The 18744-nt window shown below is 34.7% G+C and overlaps 1 protein-coding gene across 1 annotated transcript in view; it reads right to left on the bottom strand.

Moving 5' to 3' along the window:
- Positions 1 to 18744, bottom strand: part of Cntn5 (contactin 5) — a 1239665-nt gene that overhangs the window by 85583 nt on the left and 1135338 nt on the right. The window contains exon 17 of the mRNA XM_047518061.1: positions 11615 to 11735. Within this exon, the coding sequence (XP_047374017.1) occupies positions 11615 to 11735 (121 nt within the window). The remainder of the gene's footprint in view (positions 1 to 11614; positions 11736 to 18744) is intronic.

Here is an 18744-nt window from a genome sequence, read left to right as displayed (position 1 = left end):
GGATGAATTACAGGAAGAGTCTGTAATGCAGACCATCTTGTTCATTGGGTATGATCGATGCTGCTTATTAGCTTGACTTAATGTGAGATGAGGTTTTGACGCAAGTATGTGAGCATTGTTTCACTGATACACATGAGGTGATAAAATATTTGCAACAGTGATTAGATATTTAAAATGAGGTTCACTAATAAGAGTTTTTGTTTTCTTTTTTGGGAGGGGTGCATGGGGGATTGAACTCAGGGGCAATGGACCACTGAGTCATATCCCCAGCCCTATTTTATTTATAGACAGGATCTCACTGAGTTTCTTAGTGCCTTGCCATTGCTGAGGCTTGCTTTAAACTTGCAATCCTCCTGTCTCAGCCTACCAAGCCACTGGGATTATAGGCATGTGCCAAAGTGCCCGGTTTAGTTTTATTTCTTGAGTTGGCATAAAAGAAATAATTATATGAACCAATAACCTCCTAAACAAAACATATAATTAGAACAGAACTTGCTTTATGCCATAGTTTTCTGTGATTAATGAACACTTAACCAAATCAGAATGCTGACACTTCAGTGTAGATGATTAATTTATGTGATTTGCAAATCAAAGCGAATCGCTTTTCTTTGAGAATTTATACTTTTGACCTAGAATTCTTTAAAATTTAAGATATAATTCAAAAGGAATGTCAAAGTCACTCATTCTATTTGGTTTCATTTTTTTTAAACCCAAGTATTTTATGTGCCAATTTGATTTCACAATTACTTTCAAATCTTAGTTTTCTTGGAGGTGTTGAGAGAAAAACTTCTTGCTAATTTTTTTTGCATAGATTTGCCCCCTCAACTGAAGGTATGGGATGTTCTATGTAAACACTCATAGGATGCATATTAATATTTTAAGAATATGGAATACTTATCTATCTCAATTTTATGATTTATATTTGGTGCTCATTTTATAGGAGATCAAGCTGATAATGATTAAATGCAATCAATGATGATTATCACTAATATGAAAGCAGTACTCATAGAACTATGACCTCAATATTATTTCCTGGAGTACACATTCAATGTCAACTTGAATGAAATATGATGTATACATTTAACTTTTTCTTAATTGTGTGTTCTTTGTGATTTTTGGTAAGTGTATTTGAAATACTGCAGTCAGGAAAGAGAAGATATCAAAATACCCTCAGTCACTGAACAAGATGAACAAAACAAATCAGAATATTATTGATTATTCAGTCAATAGATAATGAACTAGGGTCTCCTTTAAATTTAGACCATTTTCCTGACCACACACACCATGAAGAGCAATGGTTCAGTCCCTTAGTCCTAAAGATAAGGGAAATGAAAATTCTTCCTAAAATTAAGACTTTCAATGATATCTACCATTTATAGAGAAGCATTCTACCATTTGAAATCTCATTCCCTAATTTAAAGTAGCAAATTAAATTAAATATTATTATTGCCCCCCTTTTGTATGAGGAGATAAAAGAAGTCAAATGGTTCATTCATGGATGATTTTTCTAGTTACTGCCCAGAGTGAGAAAAATGCTGACCTGGGCCATTTTTCTAATGTGACCCTGTGTTACTTGGGTCAACAGATTATCATCATGGGCATTTTAAACAATTTGAGTCATTTTTAAATTAGGCTATTGAGATTCAACTAACATGTACTGAGTACCAGTTCGGAACTAGGTCCAGTGCCCAAGCAGATGTATGACCTTATTTATGTTATTCAAATTCAGCACAAATACAGTCATCTTTTTCTCTACTAGTTTTTATCAATATATAACCTGAGATGGAATCCTGTACCTCATCTTTTTGAAGCTAACAGAGGTTATTTTCTATTTTAAAGAGTGTTTTTTTCTGAACCTGGGAACTCCCCCCCCATCTTTACCTGTTTGAAGGCATCCCAGCAGATGTGCATGTTTCTAAAGGTAAAAAATTGTTTATCTACTTAACAGAGGGAGTAGAGATCATGACTATCAATGGTTATATGTTGTGTGTCAAATTAGATTTTCCCCACACTTGCGAAGCAGTAATGTGAATATATTTTAGTTTTAAAACATAAAAAAGACTTTGCTTTGAAAGATTTTACCAAGAGCAAGTAATTTTTTTTTCTTGGTATTTACACACATCATCTGGTATTCAGTTTTTTCTTTCTACTCTTTCACCTCACTTGCTCTAACTCATTAGAGAGCTAATTGTCTTTGTAATTCCAAATTAAGGAGTACTTAGTGAAACAAAGACATTACCTTTGCCAGGTGTTTGGGAGGACAAAATTCAGTCTTCAGTAAAAGTCAGTAGATGTTTCTTCTGATCAGTATTAGTCCTTTCTGTCTTCAGTCTGCTTTGATTTTGTATTGTTCAGTGAAGAATCAGAGACCAGGCTACAGGGTATATGGTGTTACCCAAAATCAAGAAAACAATTAAAAATTGAGTATCTTGGAACACAGACTAAAATAAAACAAGATATTTGAATGGAGATTGAAGTGAACTTACCAGTTTTCCCTTTCTTCTTGAAGATGATGTGACCTATCATGGGGTTGACATTCAGCAGAACTTCTACTTGGAGCTTGGCTCTTAGTGAAACATTAGGGTTATTAAAAATGGGCCATACAACATGAATATGCTCTACAAGACCTTATGTTCTAGGCTTCACAAAATACTACTCAATACTTAAAAATCATAGTAGAGCAATCTAGATGACAGTCACAGGAAACAGAACGTATTCAGAAAACAAAAAAAACAAAAAACAGGTCAGGTTTTACATGTGATTGGCAATTGGGTAGTTGTGTCTATACAAAGTATATGAAAAGTGAATAAATAGGGTGATTTTTTTCAAACAAACAAATGAATACAAATTCCTTTTAATATTTTGCTTATGTAATATTGGTGTAGTTGAAACCATCCTGCTTAATATTAAAAGCTGTTTTATTTTTATGACTCATGGTATAATTTACCTATGTACAGATAGGAAACAAATACCACAGTATTGGAAGAACTGTAGCAGCTGGAATGAAGGTCAGGCACTTTCTAAAGCACCTTGCCTCATAAATGTGGGGTTTGCAAGAAAGTTTAAAGTGAAAGAACAAAAAGTGACCATTCAGAAAGAGTTCTATTATTTATAGGTGCTTAATATTTCCAAAGCTGTCTTTTCCAGAAGTGACTTTTTTCCCCTGTTGAAACCCAGGGCATCTACATAAAAAGCTCTACAATATTCCTGAAAAAACATCTGAATTTGATATTTCAGATTATTGGCAAGACATGGGGTCAGAAGTACAGAAAGTAAGGTGAGTAACTATTCAGATCAAGATGTAGATAGAAAGTGGTGACAAATACTGTTGTCTGTGATCACATGGACTAGGTACTTTAGAGGATTAGAGAATGTGAGGCCTCCTTACAGGTAGATGGGCATGAAAAAGTGCTGCATTACAAACTGATATAGAGTGACGGCTCTTCTCTTCTTGGCTTAGCAAATGATCACCTGTCCTGTAAGATTCTGCCAGCCTTTCATCCCCTTGATAAAAATTCCCTGACATCTAGGCAAAGCTTGTCACTCCCTCCTGGTTTCTTACTGCACTCCTTCCTTCCTTTGTGCCCTCCTCCCTCTTTCCCTCTATTTCTTTCTTTCCTTCCAAGGTTATTAATATTTCAGGAATTTATAATGTATCAGAAACTGAGTGAGTCTAGTGGACACAATGTTGAAGAGGTGAAAATGACCTGACAATTGACAGTGAAAGAAATACAGTAATTCAAAACATTAGCTCAAAGCCAGCCCATCTGGACTCTAATCCCTGTTCTCCTGTCAGGGTGACATTCCATAAGTTCCTAAATCTCTTTGTGCCTTGATTTCTTTACCAGCAGATTGAAACTAAAAGTAGTACCTCTCTCACACTGTGTCTATATAATATGCTAAATGGATAAAATGAAATAATTCATATTAGAGTCTTTAACACAGGGCTTAACATAAAGGAGGAACTTAGTAAAGGTTAACCGAATTTTAAAATAATTATTACTCATAGGGCTTATGTCAGAGAGCAAACCATGTTGTGCATACACAGGTAGGGGCACTCGTCACATTATGTTGTAAAAAGACATGTTTCTTCCTAGTATAAGTTGTTCATGGTTAGCTTGTTCTTTTAGCACTCTACCTGCCACACATTGAATGCTCAATGAATGGTTGATGAATAGGTACTGAATGAACGAAGAATGAGTGAGTTTCAGTTAATACAATCTGCCAAAGGTCATACTGGTAAGAGTAGTAGGGGTGTCCGTCTGACTTTAAATCCTTTGATTTTCTTAAGATTATGCCTTGCCATTACACATTCTCACTTGCCTCTCCACCTGCTGTAATCTGGTTATTCTACCTGTTAGTCCATGGACCTTACCGTTGCTGAGTTCATCAATGACTTCAGAATTACTGTATTCAGGGGTATATATTATTTCTCATTTTGCTTGCTTTTAATTCTGTTGCACTGAAATTATCTTCTCTTCGTTTCAATGATGTGAGTTATTTGGATTTTCCTCATAGTATCTGTCATTGGCAGCTGTTTCACAATCTCATTTGTATATCCTTCCTCCTCTCCATCATGATAATTTAGTACTTCCTGGGATTTCATTCCCAGCATTTCCCCCTTCTTTTTCACATGCTACCTTTGTCATTTCATCCCCTTCTGACTCTAATATGCCGACAGTGCTCAAATCTGCATATCAACTCCAATGTTTCTCTTCTGACCTCCACAGGCACAAACCTATTTTCTTATGGAGATTTGTCTCTGGAGAGCCTTAACTTAAATGCTGTTCATTTACTCAACATCCACTTTTCTCAGTATCTTCCTGAGTACATGAATCTGATCATGAGTGATCATGACTAAATGATCACTTTTATTGGGGTGGGGCACATAGTTTATTATATAAACCAGGACAGCTTTTGGAATGAGGATGCCTCATAACCAAATGCTCAGATACTCTTGGTATGACTTGTAACTGCCTTGGTCTGACCTAAGTAGGTGATTTGTCACCCACCCCCACTGACCATCGAAGCATTACAACTGGCATTCATCTTTGCTTCCTCTTTCTCATTTATCATGGTCAATGGGTTGCCAGGTTCTGTAGATCTTTTCTCTGTACTATCTTTTGGGTCCATATGTCCTTTCCCCTCTCCCTTATTTTCTTTTCCTTGACCCTTGTTATTTCTTGTCAGGATTACTGTGCAGTGCCCATCTTGGGCTATTAGCAAGCTACTGGCCTCTAAAGTACTCTCTGAGGTTTCCCAAAGGATCTTCCTTTAGTGCATATCTGATCATATTCCTTTCCTGATTGGTCCTTTTCTGAATGTCTGTAAGTTTTAGCATAAAAGTTCCTTCTCATGGCATTGGAAAGCACTGATACCTAATTCTATCTCATCATTTTTTCTTCTTGCACCCTAGAATTGTCCTGGTATGATGTAGACACTCACTAAACAATGAATGAAATCTACACAACAAGAATTTGCCTCAAGTTTATATAAATGGGAAGTGACAGTATGATGTAAAACCTCATGGTGAGAATTTTTCTCAAAATGAGTAATATCACAATCCTTGTTTCAAAATAACAAAATACTACCATCAAGAAACTTTAGAAAATCTGTCAGTTGATGCAAATACCAGTGTTTAAAAGAGAGGTTGGCTTCTAGCAGGCACTCAATATTTGTTGAGCGAATTAAATGCAGAAGATTCAGTCTTCATCAGTGGGTTGCCTGGATGCAATGACAATTCATTTATTTGCACTTACTGTATTTGCAGATATTTATGTATGCACATGCAAACTACTTCGATCATTTTGGTCATTCGGGTCATTTTAGTTAACTGTAACTTTAATAATCCAAACTAAAAGTGGTGAAGAGAATCCAAATAACTAATTATCAAAAAATGTTACCTTTTTGTCATTTGTTAGTAATTTCTAAATAAGCAAACAACAACATCGAAAGTATAAGACAAATGAAACTAAATTGCCATTCAATGTCTAAAAGAAATTTTATAGTTGCCAAGCAAACCAGTTTATGTAGAAAAAGCCTAAGCTAGTAAAAGAAGTGATTTGTATAAGCTATTTAAATTACCTTATCAAATCCTTGTGTAAGTGAACTAATACTTTACAGTGGTACATGATATTCCAATAAGACATTGCACTAAGGAGATGAAATTTCCTTTAAGAGGGAGATGCCTCTATTTTAAAATATTTTGTTTTGTTATTTTGTTCTTTGGTGCTGGGGATCAACCCCAGGACCTTACACATGCTAGGCAAGTGCTCTACCCCTGAGTCACATCCCCAGTTGTATTATAAAAAAATTTTAAAGGTATTATATCAACTAAATAACTTCTATTTTTCCTTAAACTTGAATTATTTGAAAATGTATTTACTATTAATATTAACTAAGATTAAAATTACACAGAAAACATTACTCAGTGTCCTTTGATCTCTAAATACCAAAATATTGGCAAACCCAACTTTGCTTTACATAACTACTATTTTTTTTCTTATTTGCAAAAGATTCTCTAGTCCAGGTCATTACTCTACCATATAAAGGCCTGTGAAATTTCCAAGTATAATAAGCTTATTTGTATATTAAATAAATATACAATTTGGGAAGGAAAAACTGTGCACACTGCATCTTTGGAAGATGCTTGTGTAAATACATTTCCATTTTTAAAACTTGGAAGTTTTCAGAAGTGGCCAGGTGCCAAAAGTGGACATGTATATCAAGTTAGAATCTGTGTGGATCACAAGGTTAGTGCTATGAGATGTGAAGATAGAGAATGTTAATACAGCTTTTGTTCTCAAATCTATTAATATGTTAGAGATATATTGTTTTCATCAAATTTTAGTTTCTCTTTGTATTTCTGAAACTGATAGTACATGCATCTTTCCAGGGGCTAAATATAGAAAATTTTCAAACATTCCCTTTTTGCTAGTGAGAATCATAAGAAAAGAGAACTTAAAGAAAATTTGTATAACATTTAATCATTGGTTACCAAATTTCTAGTCAGGTAGAACCTGGTATCTTTAGATAATTTTCAATTATTTGAAAATAAAAAATCTTTCATAACTAGCTAAAAAGTAAAGTCTCTTTGTCAGCTGGCATTACATTGTCTAGTTTGGTAGCTTCATCTGCCTTATCATAGGAAGGTTTGTTTGGAATTAAGATTGAAATATGAGCATTATTTCAAGACAACAAAATCAGAACATATGACTCATGGAATAAAATAACAGAATGTGTGTGTGTGTGTGTGTGTGTGTGTGTGTGTAAAGTTCATAAAAACTTCTGATTTTATAGATGAGAAAACTTCAGCTTTCTGAAATTTATTTCTTCCCTTTACTAAAGTTTTTTTGTTTTGTTTTTGATTCTGTAGATGAATACATAATTTAACATCTATGGAGGCCAACTTCATGTGTATAACCTGTACAGTTATAGAGGGTCCTGTGCTTTGATTAATATCTTACTATCCTAAAATTCTTAATAATTTTCAAGAAGTGACCTTGAATTTTCATTTTGTTCTGAGTCTCTCCAGTTGTGCATTTGGACCCACAGAAAACTTAAATTTTTTCCCTAGTCTCTTACTATGTCCCTTACAAGACTGAAACTTATCTGGGGGCACTTCTCTGGTGTTTCTCACCCCACTTACAAAAATGCCCCTCATTCTCTAACAGACTAGAGAATGTTGAGTCTTTTAGAGGTTAGAGACCTCTTTGGTATCTTCCTATTTTTGTTCTGAGTGATCACCTTCGTGCAGGAAACAGAGCAGGTGCTAAATAAATGGATGAATGAACAGATGAACAGCAATTTATAAACGAGTACCTATTGACTTATTTCACTGGCAAAAAGAATCAAACTTTCAATGGCTTCAAGTTTGTGCTGAAAAGTAACTAGGTGGTTTGGGATAGAATAAAAGCAAAATATTCAAGAACAAAATTCCTGGAGTAAGGAGAATTGAATTGATTGGAAAGGTAAGGAAAATTAGATTGAAGGACAAGTAGAACTCTGCTAGGAATAAGAAGTGATGGGTGGAGTTGGAGGCGGATGGCTAAAAGCAGTTAGATATCTCCCAGTAGGTTGCATCCTGAGGAGGACTCAATCTTTTCAAATTCAATTAAATACATGTTGGAGTCATTTTGTAAGTTGTGATTTAGGAAATAAAAATGGTCCAAGCTTGAAGAAAGGCTATGTACTCAGAGGAAACCTAGAGATTATTGATTCTTCTTTGATTATTCTCAGACTTTCTCGACCTAGTGTTTTGCATTAAGAATAAGAATAATATGAATAAGGATATATAAAGAGTGAATTTCTTATTGCTGCCTCTGAACAGACTAGAAAGAACTCAAGCTCTGGCTCCCAGTTACCCTAGCTTAGTTAAGACATATTATTCTTTAGACCATGTAAGTTTCCTACCCTTTTATTTGCCTTGGGAAACACATTTCTAACATTGATTTCTGCAAAATAAAATAACAAAAAACTAATACTCCTTTCTCTGAAATCTTTTATATTGTGTTTGATCACTTCTTCTCATATTGCTTGAGAATATCAGTTCTTTACAAATTGTGTATCCCCTTCAGGGAGGTTGTCTCTGGATGGTCTATCTTCCTTTCCCTGGGTAACATGATAAAGTCACCTATACATTGTCTACCCTTGCTTTCTTTGTTATTTTATAGCACACTTAAATAAGTACATAAAATTGGGCACAGATATGCAGGTATAGCTTTAATTTCCTTTTATATTCCAGAAAAAAATTCTTGTCAGATATTCATTTGCTGTCTTATGGTTCTTCAGATTGTGTATGGTGCAATGACAGTGCTGGCTCACAGGGTGCTAAGCTTGTGAGAGCAACTGATCTTATGTTTCAGATGATTATTTATGGAAAAATCGGTTTTTAGATAATGATGATAATGGCAGGAAGAGAGGTGAATAAAAGCACGGACATCCATAAGCAAAATAAAGAAAAAGTGTGAATAAGCTTTTAAGGGAAAGATAGCCCAATAGCCCGTAAAATACTTTATGGGGAGAGTAGCAGGGAGTGCTACTAGACAGGAACACTCAATTCTAAACAAGCAATGGGGAGGTCGTGTCCTCCTACACTGAATGCCAATTCAGTGTGCTGGTGGGGTCAGGTAAAGAAGTGCAGGATTTGGTAACATACACAAAAGAATGTTACGGTCAATATTCAATTGGAAAGAAGACAATAAAAAAGGAGCTTCTGACTATCTAGGAGAATATAGATATGTTTCCTTGGTATTTCCACTGAAATAGAATCACAAGAATGTGTTCCTTACCAGTCAATTATTTCCATGTACCATCAGCATTGAATGAAGTAAACTGCTGAGACACTCGAACCACAGTATTCTACAGATGGTTGATGGAGTTATCTTTACTGTTCCCATCTTTCTATGATACACATTTGAATACTATTTTAAGGACTCTGATGGCTAAAATGATAACATTTATTAAAAAAGCTCAATCTAAAGTGTTGAGCGTCCTATAGGCCTCCTCTAGAACAGTGCTCTAGTTTACAACCCAGAATGGAGGAGAGGGAGAAAAAAGTTTGGCAGCGTAAAACTATTTTGAGTGTTTATTTCGCAAGTCAGTATTAAAAACAGTAACATGCTAGCATCTAAGTTCCTTCAATTATTTGATGCTGTTAACTTTAATAATATTGTTAATAATAATAAAGAACCAGAACCCTTAGTTTAGTTTTAAAATCTCCCTAATTTTAAAATTAGTCAGGCAGAAGAAAGCTATTTTTCCTAATTTTAAAAAGTAATGCAAGTATATAATCGAAAATTGGCAATTTGATCAAACTCACTTCAAGGGAAAGCTTGAGCTGAATGCTACATGAATAGTCAGACAATAGCAACCTGTTTGAAGTTGCTATTGGGTATAATTCCAAAATTTATGCATTTTATCATCTCTTAGGCATAAAGCCAAAGGCTAAAAGAGCAGAACATGAAAAAGTTGAACCTGAATTATGTTCTAAACCCTGTTGAGTTTAATTTTACTTACAAAGCAGAATGTTAGTTTGCCACTGAAATTTGCCCCTCATAGTCCTGTAAAAATACCTGGTTTCTTGTTATCAGTCTCTAAATTGCGGTATTCATTTGGAAAGCTCCAATTTTAGGAGCATCATTTTAAATTACTAGGCAAGTGCACACAATAAATACACATAATCTAAGACATACTGCAGCAGGAGAAGGCAATTCTATAAATTAGAGTGCTGGGGGGTTTGCAGTTCCACCAGCCTTATAACTTCAGAAGGCACTAGGGGAAATTTTTAGCGGAATGAAATGTACTGAAAGGATGAGCACTTTAAAAAGTTGGTGTATTATAATGTAATACAATACACATTCTTGATGTAAATTTGGAGAAAAGATCAGAACTGCTTTCTGAACAGAAACACACAAAAATGAATAAGTGCTATTCAGATACACACTTTTTTAAAAGCATTTTTCTTGAACCAATAATTGATGTACTACCAAAATTCAAACATTCAGTGATACAATGAAGAGATGATGAAGTTCACCATATACCTTATGTCTACCATACAAGGTTTTTGGAATAACTCTTAAAAATAATTCTAAAATACTCCAGATGTATATAAAGTCAGTTAAACTAAAAGACAATTTCTTATAATAGATTATGAAATTGTTACTTGTAGCAATGTACAAAGAACCTGAGCATACAATACTCATATCAATCAAAATGTGTTTGGGCAAAATTTGAGCTGGTAATATTCTAGTCCTTATATGGTAGTTATATGGTGTGTGTGCTTTGTCATTATTGAGTTGGGCACCTGTACACTTATGAATTTAGAAAATGCCTATAGGTATATTGTCCTTGAATATAAAGCTAAAAGAAAAGGAAGGATAGAAGGAAAGAGGGATGGAAGGATGAAAAGAAGGAAAAAAGGGAAGTGAGGGGAGAAAGGAAGGAAAAGGGGAAGATATATACTAAGATCTGCTTTTCTCATACTGGGGGACACCATGCAAAAGCAAGTGAATGTTCTGGTCATTTACTTAATTGAAATAAGGCCTAGCTTCTTAAGTCTGCAGAATTTAATGGTCTGGCTTATAATTGAAAACCACTTAACTGTCATTTCTACACAGGGAGTCTGTATGTTGACATTTTCAGACTTTTAAAACATCCCTGTCACTTAACAATTGTAAATGTCACCATCTTACACATGCAATTTTCCTGTTTTGGGAAGCCAGATTTAGAAGTTAGTGGAGGAAAAGCAAATTCCACTAGCTTTGCATTTGTAAAACACATAAACAAACAGTTTCCCACCCCCTGTGGTCCAATTGTCTTAGTAGTTCTACTGTTTAGAGTTCATGCTTGGCAGTAAGTTGGTTTGACACTCAGTGACCACTTATTACTAAAAGTGTTTGGACCCTGAAGTTGGATCTATAGGTTTTGTCTGTTACTAAGGAGCAGTTTTCCATGTAATCTTTTCAAAGGCAAAAGGTTAAGCAAAAATGACATATATTGTAAAATTGAAAGTAAAATGCACAGTACTGATGTGCTCAAAGTCCATGCATTTAAATTCCTTTGTATGATAATTTATGGTGATCATGTCTTCAGACTGCACTATTAGCATACTCACCCCTAACAAGAAGTTCTGCCTCATCTGACACACTGTCTGCTGTGGTCTGTACCCTGCAGCCATATCTCCCAGCATGCATCAGAAGGATGTTCCTGATCATTAAATCTGCAGAGGATGCTTGCTGAAAGAGGGATGAAGTGCCAGTTTAAAATGTTGCAAATCTGCCTAGTTCAAGGTGGTTTAAGGGGGAACTTTGCATATTCAGTCAAAGGGCCCAATTTTGGCCTTACAATTTATATGACAACAATTCAGAAATCAAACATGCCCTATCTTAAGGAATACATGGAAGTTATGTTTTTAACAATTGCTAATAAGGGTTTGAACATTTAATATCGCATATAATGATTTAGCAGCTAAGATATTGAAGAAATATTTAAATATGCACAAACAAACTCTTTAAAAATGAGAAAAATAATAAGCAAAAATTATTGCTTTGCTACTCAGAGGCAGGTTGATTTTTGTGGCATGAAAATTGTACTTAAAGGAATAACAACTTGTGGGAAATTAATTATGAGAAGGTAGCTGTCAAAAGATGGTCTCATGTGGCTTTATTGAATGGTTCCTTTTGTAAGTACAATGTGGGCAACAGAATGAGATGGTGCTTAGGTGAAAGACTGCTAGTCCAGAAGCCACATGTCTTTTATAACAAAGGTATATTTCTCCCATAGTCACCACCTTTGGGGAGCAAGTTCAGCTTAAATCTTTGTTAATGCAGTTACAAAACACAAAGGCTCAAAACACCTGATTCTTGTTGGAAGCAAGATGATTAGAACATAATTAAAGAATAACTGCTGTCAAGAAGATCAATAAATACCAGGGACAGTATCTTTTGGATGTATTCATTTATGGGGTCAGTGATGATCCTATACTTTAGAATGTTTGTACAAACCTTTCATTTACTCTATCAGGAAAGGTAGACTTATTGAGATCAAGTGAAGATCTGGTATTTACAACTCATGAAGTATTTTTTGCTGGTAAAGTCATAGCAAAAAAATCCAATACTCCTTTCAGTTTCCATGTTGCAATCCAAGAAAAATTGACTTGAATGAGGGAAGATGCATGTACCTTGAAATGACATCTTCAAAGAACTCAAACATTTCCTCCAACAACCATTAACACATGAAAGAATGTTTAATGAAAGTTAGAGAAGGCTCCAGACTAGAGTTCTTTTATTTTTGATGAAATGAAAGTGAATTACCTTTAATAATATAATGTGTTTGTTCTTAGAGATTATTTAAGAACTTATTTGTCTCTGTTTTCAAATGAATCAATGGATTTTATGAAAATAAGTGTAATTTCCAGAAATCCCTTGGATTCTTCCTTTGCATTCATGGAAAGAACATTAAGTCATTTTACCACTCACACAATATATGTTTCTTTCAATTAATTTCTTTACTATATACTATGTTTTAGATAATTTTTTTCCTGGTATTTAATGTTTTCCCTTCTTGTCAATATTATGATAGGAACTTTTAAGGGTATTAAAGTTTTCTCTCATAAAGTACTAGTTAAGACATACTCTTGTTTAGTCATTTATAAGGATATGCTTCATGGTGAGACTACATTAGATGTCATAACAATTATTTCAGTGAATATGATGTCTGTCCAGCAAGTATCCTATGCTGCTAATTACCTTTGGATAATTTGTTACTCTCAAATTCTAACAAAATTCATTTCCTCATTTCCATTAGACTAAGTGCTCGTTTCTTTAATATCTGAAAAGGAAATGTTAAACCCTTTGATTTGTAATGGAGAGACAAAACAAACTCTAAACATTATAAACAATAATTCAGTTTCAAATCAACATAATCCTATATTGTATGATGAGCTTCTTTATATGTGACACTATGTGTAGGGTGTCTGCCTTCACTGTCCTCCCAGATTTCTATGGAGCTGGTTTAATAGATTACTCTGTTAATCAGGAATCAATGTACATGTTACAGGCCCAGAATGGAGCCTATATCAAATGGAAAAGTCAAGGAAAACCACAGAAAATCAGGGAGGATTTGATGTTTTTCCTAGAAATAACACTGTAGGAAAGACTGCCTGTTTTTGCTTGTTCTTTAGTACAGTTCCATAAACGTATTAGTATCAGTTTAACAACAGAAAAATGTACTCATTATAAGTCATTTTTCAGGCTCACATTTTTGAAAAATTATTTGTAAAATCTCATTCCTACAATTGAATAATTGATGTCTCATTTTGCAGACTTTTCCTCCCAAATAATTTATTTCTTTTGGTCCTGGACAAAAGACCTCAAACCTTTTCCTTCCTGTGGAATTACATTTAAAGTGAAACTTAATGGAATGGAGAAGAGATTTAGTTAAAATCACATAAAGGTCTCAAGAATTCAGGGGGTAAAGTATAGATTATCTTTACTTGGTTGTCCTTTAATTGGTTACCGCAATTAATAGTGTGCAATGCTCTCTAAACAGACCAAATCTCCATCATAATCTATAAGGAGCAGAAAGTCTACAGCCTCCTGCATATCTGTCTATGCCAAGGCTATTTGAGGAGTTAAAATCATCTCATTTTGGGCCCATCCCTTCCCTCTTGGATTATATCTGCATTATATTTTTAAAATCCTAAACTGGGAAGATTAAAAGTAAAATGAATGGATTGTGAACACTAAACCTAAATTACCCTTTCAGTAGATTTACTGTTCTTTCAAGAAAAGTAATGAGAAGAATTCATGTGGGAGCCCATTATCCTTAATCTCAGCCCACAGTATGCAGCTCCTGAGAGAGAACCTCTGCAATTTAGTGCACTTTTAATGAAATGGTTACTTACAGCAGATGCATGCTTTCCTAAACATAAGCCTCATTTCCACTTTTTATCTCCTAGGAGTTATTCTCTCTCCTTTATTTTTTCTTTGTTTTCTCTGACACTTGCTTTATTTTCTGTCTTATTTCCCTCACTTTCTTTGACTTCATAAACAAATCATTTTGCCAGTGGCTTCAAATGAACTTCCCCACAACCAGTATTTGGTACAGTGCCAAGATGTAGCACAGCACATGGCACACAGTGGGAGCACACACACACAGGGTGTTGTCAAATGAGTTAAAAACGAAAGAGGTGCTACTCTGAGAGTAGCAGCATGGTTACATCATTTACATCTCCTGGTCACATGTCTCATGAGAACCATTACTAGGTTATTGTGACTTTTATTTACAACTTTGAAATAAAACAGGAAAATTTCTTCTTTCCAAATTCAGTTTTCTATTAGCTTATAATTTGACTAACTGTCCTGCACATCTACTATGAAACTGCAACTTATATTCCTAAGTAATGGAAGCTCATTGAACTTTGCTGCTCCATATTGGCTCATTTTTGCCTTTACAATTAATTCCAATCTCTGTTTTTGTCAACTTAGAAGGTTCTTTAGAGCAGCATTCTACCTCCAGCAACTGAATCCTGCAGTCCTGTAATACCAGTCTCATGGTTATCTATACTCAGGAATTTTTTTCTATAACTGCCTGTTTGCACAGCTTTTCTTTTTTTTCCCCCTATTGCTGATGTTCATTCTCCTTTCTTTGCTTGCAGAGATACTTGGGGCTTAATGCATGCCCTTATCTTGGTAAAGTGTTTTTGGACTGTCCTCAGTCTTCCTTAGTGTTGTACCATTAGGCTGTCGTGTCACTTTGCTCATGTTTCTCACCTGGCAGCTCCATTCTTGGAAATCTCTCCCCTTAGGTCCAACATGGGCACTCCCAGAGCAAGAGAGGAACCAGGGCAGCTAGGAATCATTAAGCAAGCTAATAAATGGCCGCTTCCTTCCTTACCCATGACTAATAACACCCCCCACTGTTTTTTTTTTTCAAAGAAATTAGGAAGGAAAATAAGAAAAGTCTGTAGAGGAAGGCAGTGAGAGAAACAACTTAAAGAATAAACACAGCTTTGGGAATAACACAGAATCGTGTGAATTTTCACTCTACCACTTATTAGATATTGAACTTGGGGAAATTACTCTATCACTCAGAGTTTTAATGTGATAATGTGAATAAGGCCCATAGCAGTGTCTGGTACATACTAAGTATGTGATAAATGTTTTGGGTTAAAGGGCACTATAACTGCATTCTTAGCCAAGAGGAAGATTTCTTTAATTTGTATTCCCTCAACAAACTGGACATCAATGTTTTCCATAACTATCATGATTTTTAAGAAAGTGCTTAGTTTTATTTTAGATGTAATTTCCCCATTCCCTTTCTCTTTTATGGAACTTAGATTAGATGACTGCAATTCTATCCTTGGATCAGTACCTTCTGACTCTGGAGAATCACTTTATTGGGGTAACATCTGCACTATCTCTCTCAAGGAATATTGAGGAAAACCACATGAAGAAATGTACATGCATGAACTACTGGGTTATGCTTCAAAAGTATAACGTACTCTTAAAGCATTTGGTTTTCAGCAGAGTAGAGTAGAAAGCTGTGTTCACAGTAAGCATTCAAAGAGTGGTTGGGGAAGGAATCGTTTAGACAATAAAATAACTTGTATTTTGTAAATAGTGAACTCATCCTGAATGCCCCAGTCAGAAGGTGTGAGGGATGGCAGTTTCTGTGCCCTCATTTAGGGTTTATTTCATTTTTTCAATGGTTTATGTAGGACATCTCCAGCATGTCCATTTCCTGATGAGCACACATAAAAAACATTCTTTTTAAAGCAAAGTAACATGGCACATAAATTCTAGGAGATGTAATTAAAAAAGACTTATCTAACCTGAAAAGTTGGAAATAAGCTATGAGGTATGGACTATATTATTATTGACTTAAAATCTTAGTTAAAATATTTTCCTAGTAATAGTATTTCTTATTCTCATACGATAATATGTTTAATAGTACCCAATCATGACAAGGAAATAACATATATATATATATTTTTTTTCCCTTAAACCCTCATAGATTAGGACTTATTTAGATTAATGATGATATAAGTTTTAATATTAGTTTTAGAAAAGAGTTGATATTAATTTGTATACTCAAAAGGATATATTATCTGAAATAGAAATATTAATTGCTTATAGTAAAGAAAATAAGCAAAGTACTATTTGACATAAACATTTGTGTCTTTGGTGAAATATTAAATGTACCCAACAATGCATTCAATATTTAAAATGGGAAGATATGGCTCTAGTATCTCATGACTGGGATCTTGCTATTTAACTTCTAACATGTATTCTAATATTATGCTGTAAGTACTAAAAACAATGCAGAAACACTTCATTTGGTTACATAGATTAAAAAGAGAAAACAAATTAATGACTCCCTGGTGAATTTGGAATGAAAAGATATGCAAACTGGATCATTTAGTAGTACAGGTACTCTTTTGGTCTGGACCTGGAATGTCCCTCAAAAACTCATGTGTTTGAGGCTTGGTCACCAATGCAGCACTGTCTGGAGGTGAAGATTTTGGAAGTGATGGGATTATGAGGGCTCTGATCTCATCAGTGGATTAATTCACTGGCAGTTGAATGGACTACTGGAAGGTGGTAGAAATTGTATTCAGGTAGGGAATGGAGGAAATAGGTTACTGGGTCATGCCCTTAGGGACCTATATCTTGTCCTGGCCCCTTTCTCTCTGCTTCCTGACTGCTATGAGCTGAGAAGCTTTCCTCTGCCACACCCTCAACCATGATGTTCAGCTTCACCTCAGGGAACAGAATGACCATGGTCTGAGACCTCTGAAACCATGAGCTGAAATAAATATTTTCTCTTCTAAGTTGTTCTTTTCTTATATTATGGTCATAGAGACAAAAAGATGACTAACACAGGCACCTAGTCATGAGTTCATGGGACTGGTCTACTAGCTTAGTGAAAATGAAGATTAGGCATTACAAAGTCATTCAAAGCAAGAATGTATGAGACTAATTACAACCAAATTTTAGTACAATTAATTTAAAAATAAAATTTTAAATTATACTTATTTTCTGGATGACAAAATTGGATGCAAAAGGAACACTGAGTGAGTGACAGTGCCTTGTGTATCACATTGGTATCTTCTTTCCCAAGTAGACATACAGGACTAACATATGGTATGCAACATGTCAGTATATGTAGAAATAAGTGGCATGCCTATGTTCTGATTCTTGAAAGATGTCTCTTCTTTGATCCTGTGGATGTTGATTCTATTTTTCCTAGAGGTGAGATATACTAGCATTCCTTTATCTAAGATGAATGTAAGTAACCAATACAAAAGGGCTCCACATGCATACAGTGACATTTCTTCATTAATCTAGTGCTTCTAAGTTAGAAGAAACTTGGAATAGATAAGGTCACACAATTTATCAACCTAATGTTTTCTCACTCTTAGCTCCATTCTTTCTATTGGCAAAAGTTTATCTCACAAGACTACTTAGAATATTTGACTCATATTCCTTTTGTTGTTTTATTCAGTATATTACTAATTACTTTAATAGCTATTCATTTGTACTGTAAGTTAGCTTGGGGTATACAGACATGACTTAACACTCAAAGAATATAAACTCTATTCCAGCTCTGATAGAAGAAATCTAGGAAGAAAATGAGGAGGAGCTTTGCTTATATCTACATGTGGGCTTCAAAGAGATGTGGAGTGAAGTGGATGTCTTATCTCATACAATACTCAGGTTGGGTCCAGATGAAGATGTTTTTCTGTGTACCTAATACAATTTTTACAATTATTCCATGAGCATTGACTTCTAAATTTTTATTTTTAAGAGATTTTAAATGGGCAGTTTATATGCCCTTTTTATCCCTTTTTGTTTTTCACGTTTACCCATCTGATATGCCATTGTTAGGTTAGTCATTTAAAATGGATCTTGTTTACCTTCTTAAAAATCTTCATTGGTTCCCTATTTCTTATAAGACAGTTTAACTTCCTAATATTGCATTCAATGCTGAATTCAACCGATCATGTCTCTTATCATGGATGAAAGTGTTCAAGTGGTTCCTCATTGACCTGCCAAAGTCTCCAATTATTTCATTTTTTGAAAGTTTGTTCGAGTCATATCTTTTTCAGAAAAGTTCCAATAAACACTAGGAATAGTTATGTAAGTTGTGGACCCCAGTACCAAGTAAAAATATAGGGATCTTTGTTAAAAAAATTAGGAATCGGAAAATTCAAAATGGCAACAGCTAAGCATTACACTAAGC

This window comes from Sciurus carolinensis, chromosome 11 (assembly GCF_902686445.1).
Source record: "Sciurus carolinensis chromosome 11, mSciCar1.2, whole genome shotgun sequence".
NCBI classification, from domain to species: domain Eukaryota; kingdom Metazoa; phylum Chordata; class Mammalia; order Rodentia; family Sciuridae; genus Sciurus; species Sciurus carolinensis.
This window is presented reverse-complemented; position numbering and strand designations above follow the sequence as displayed.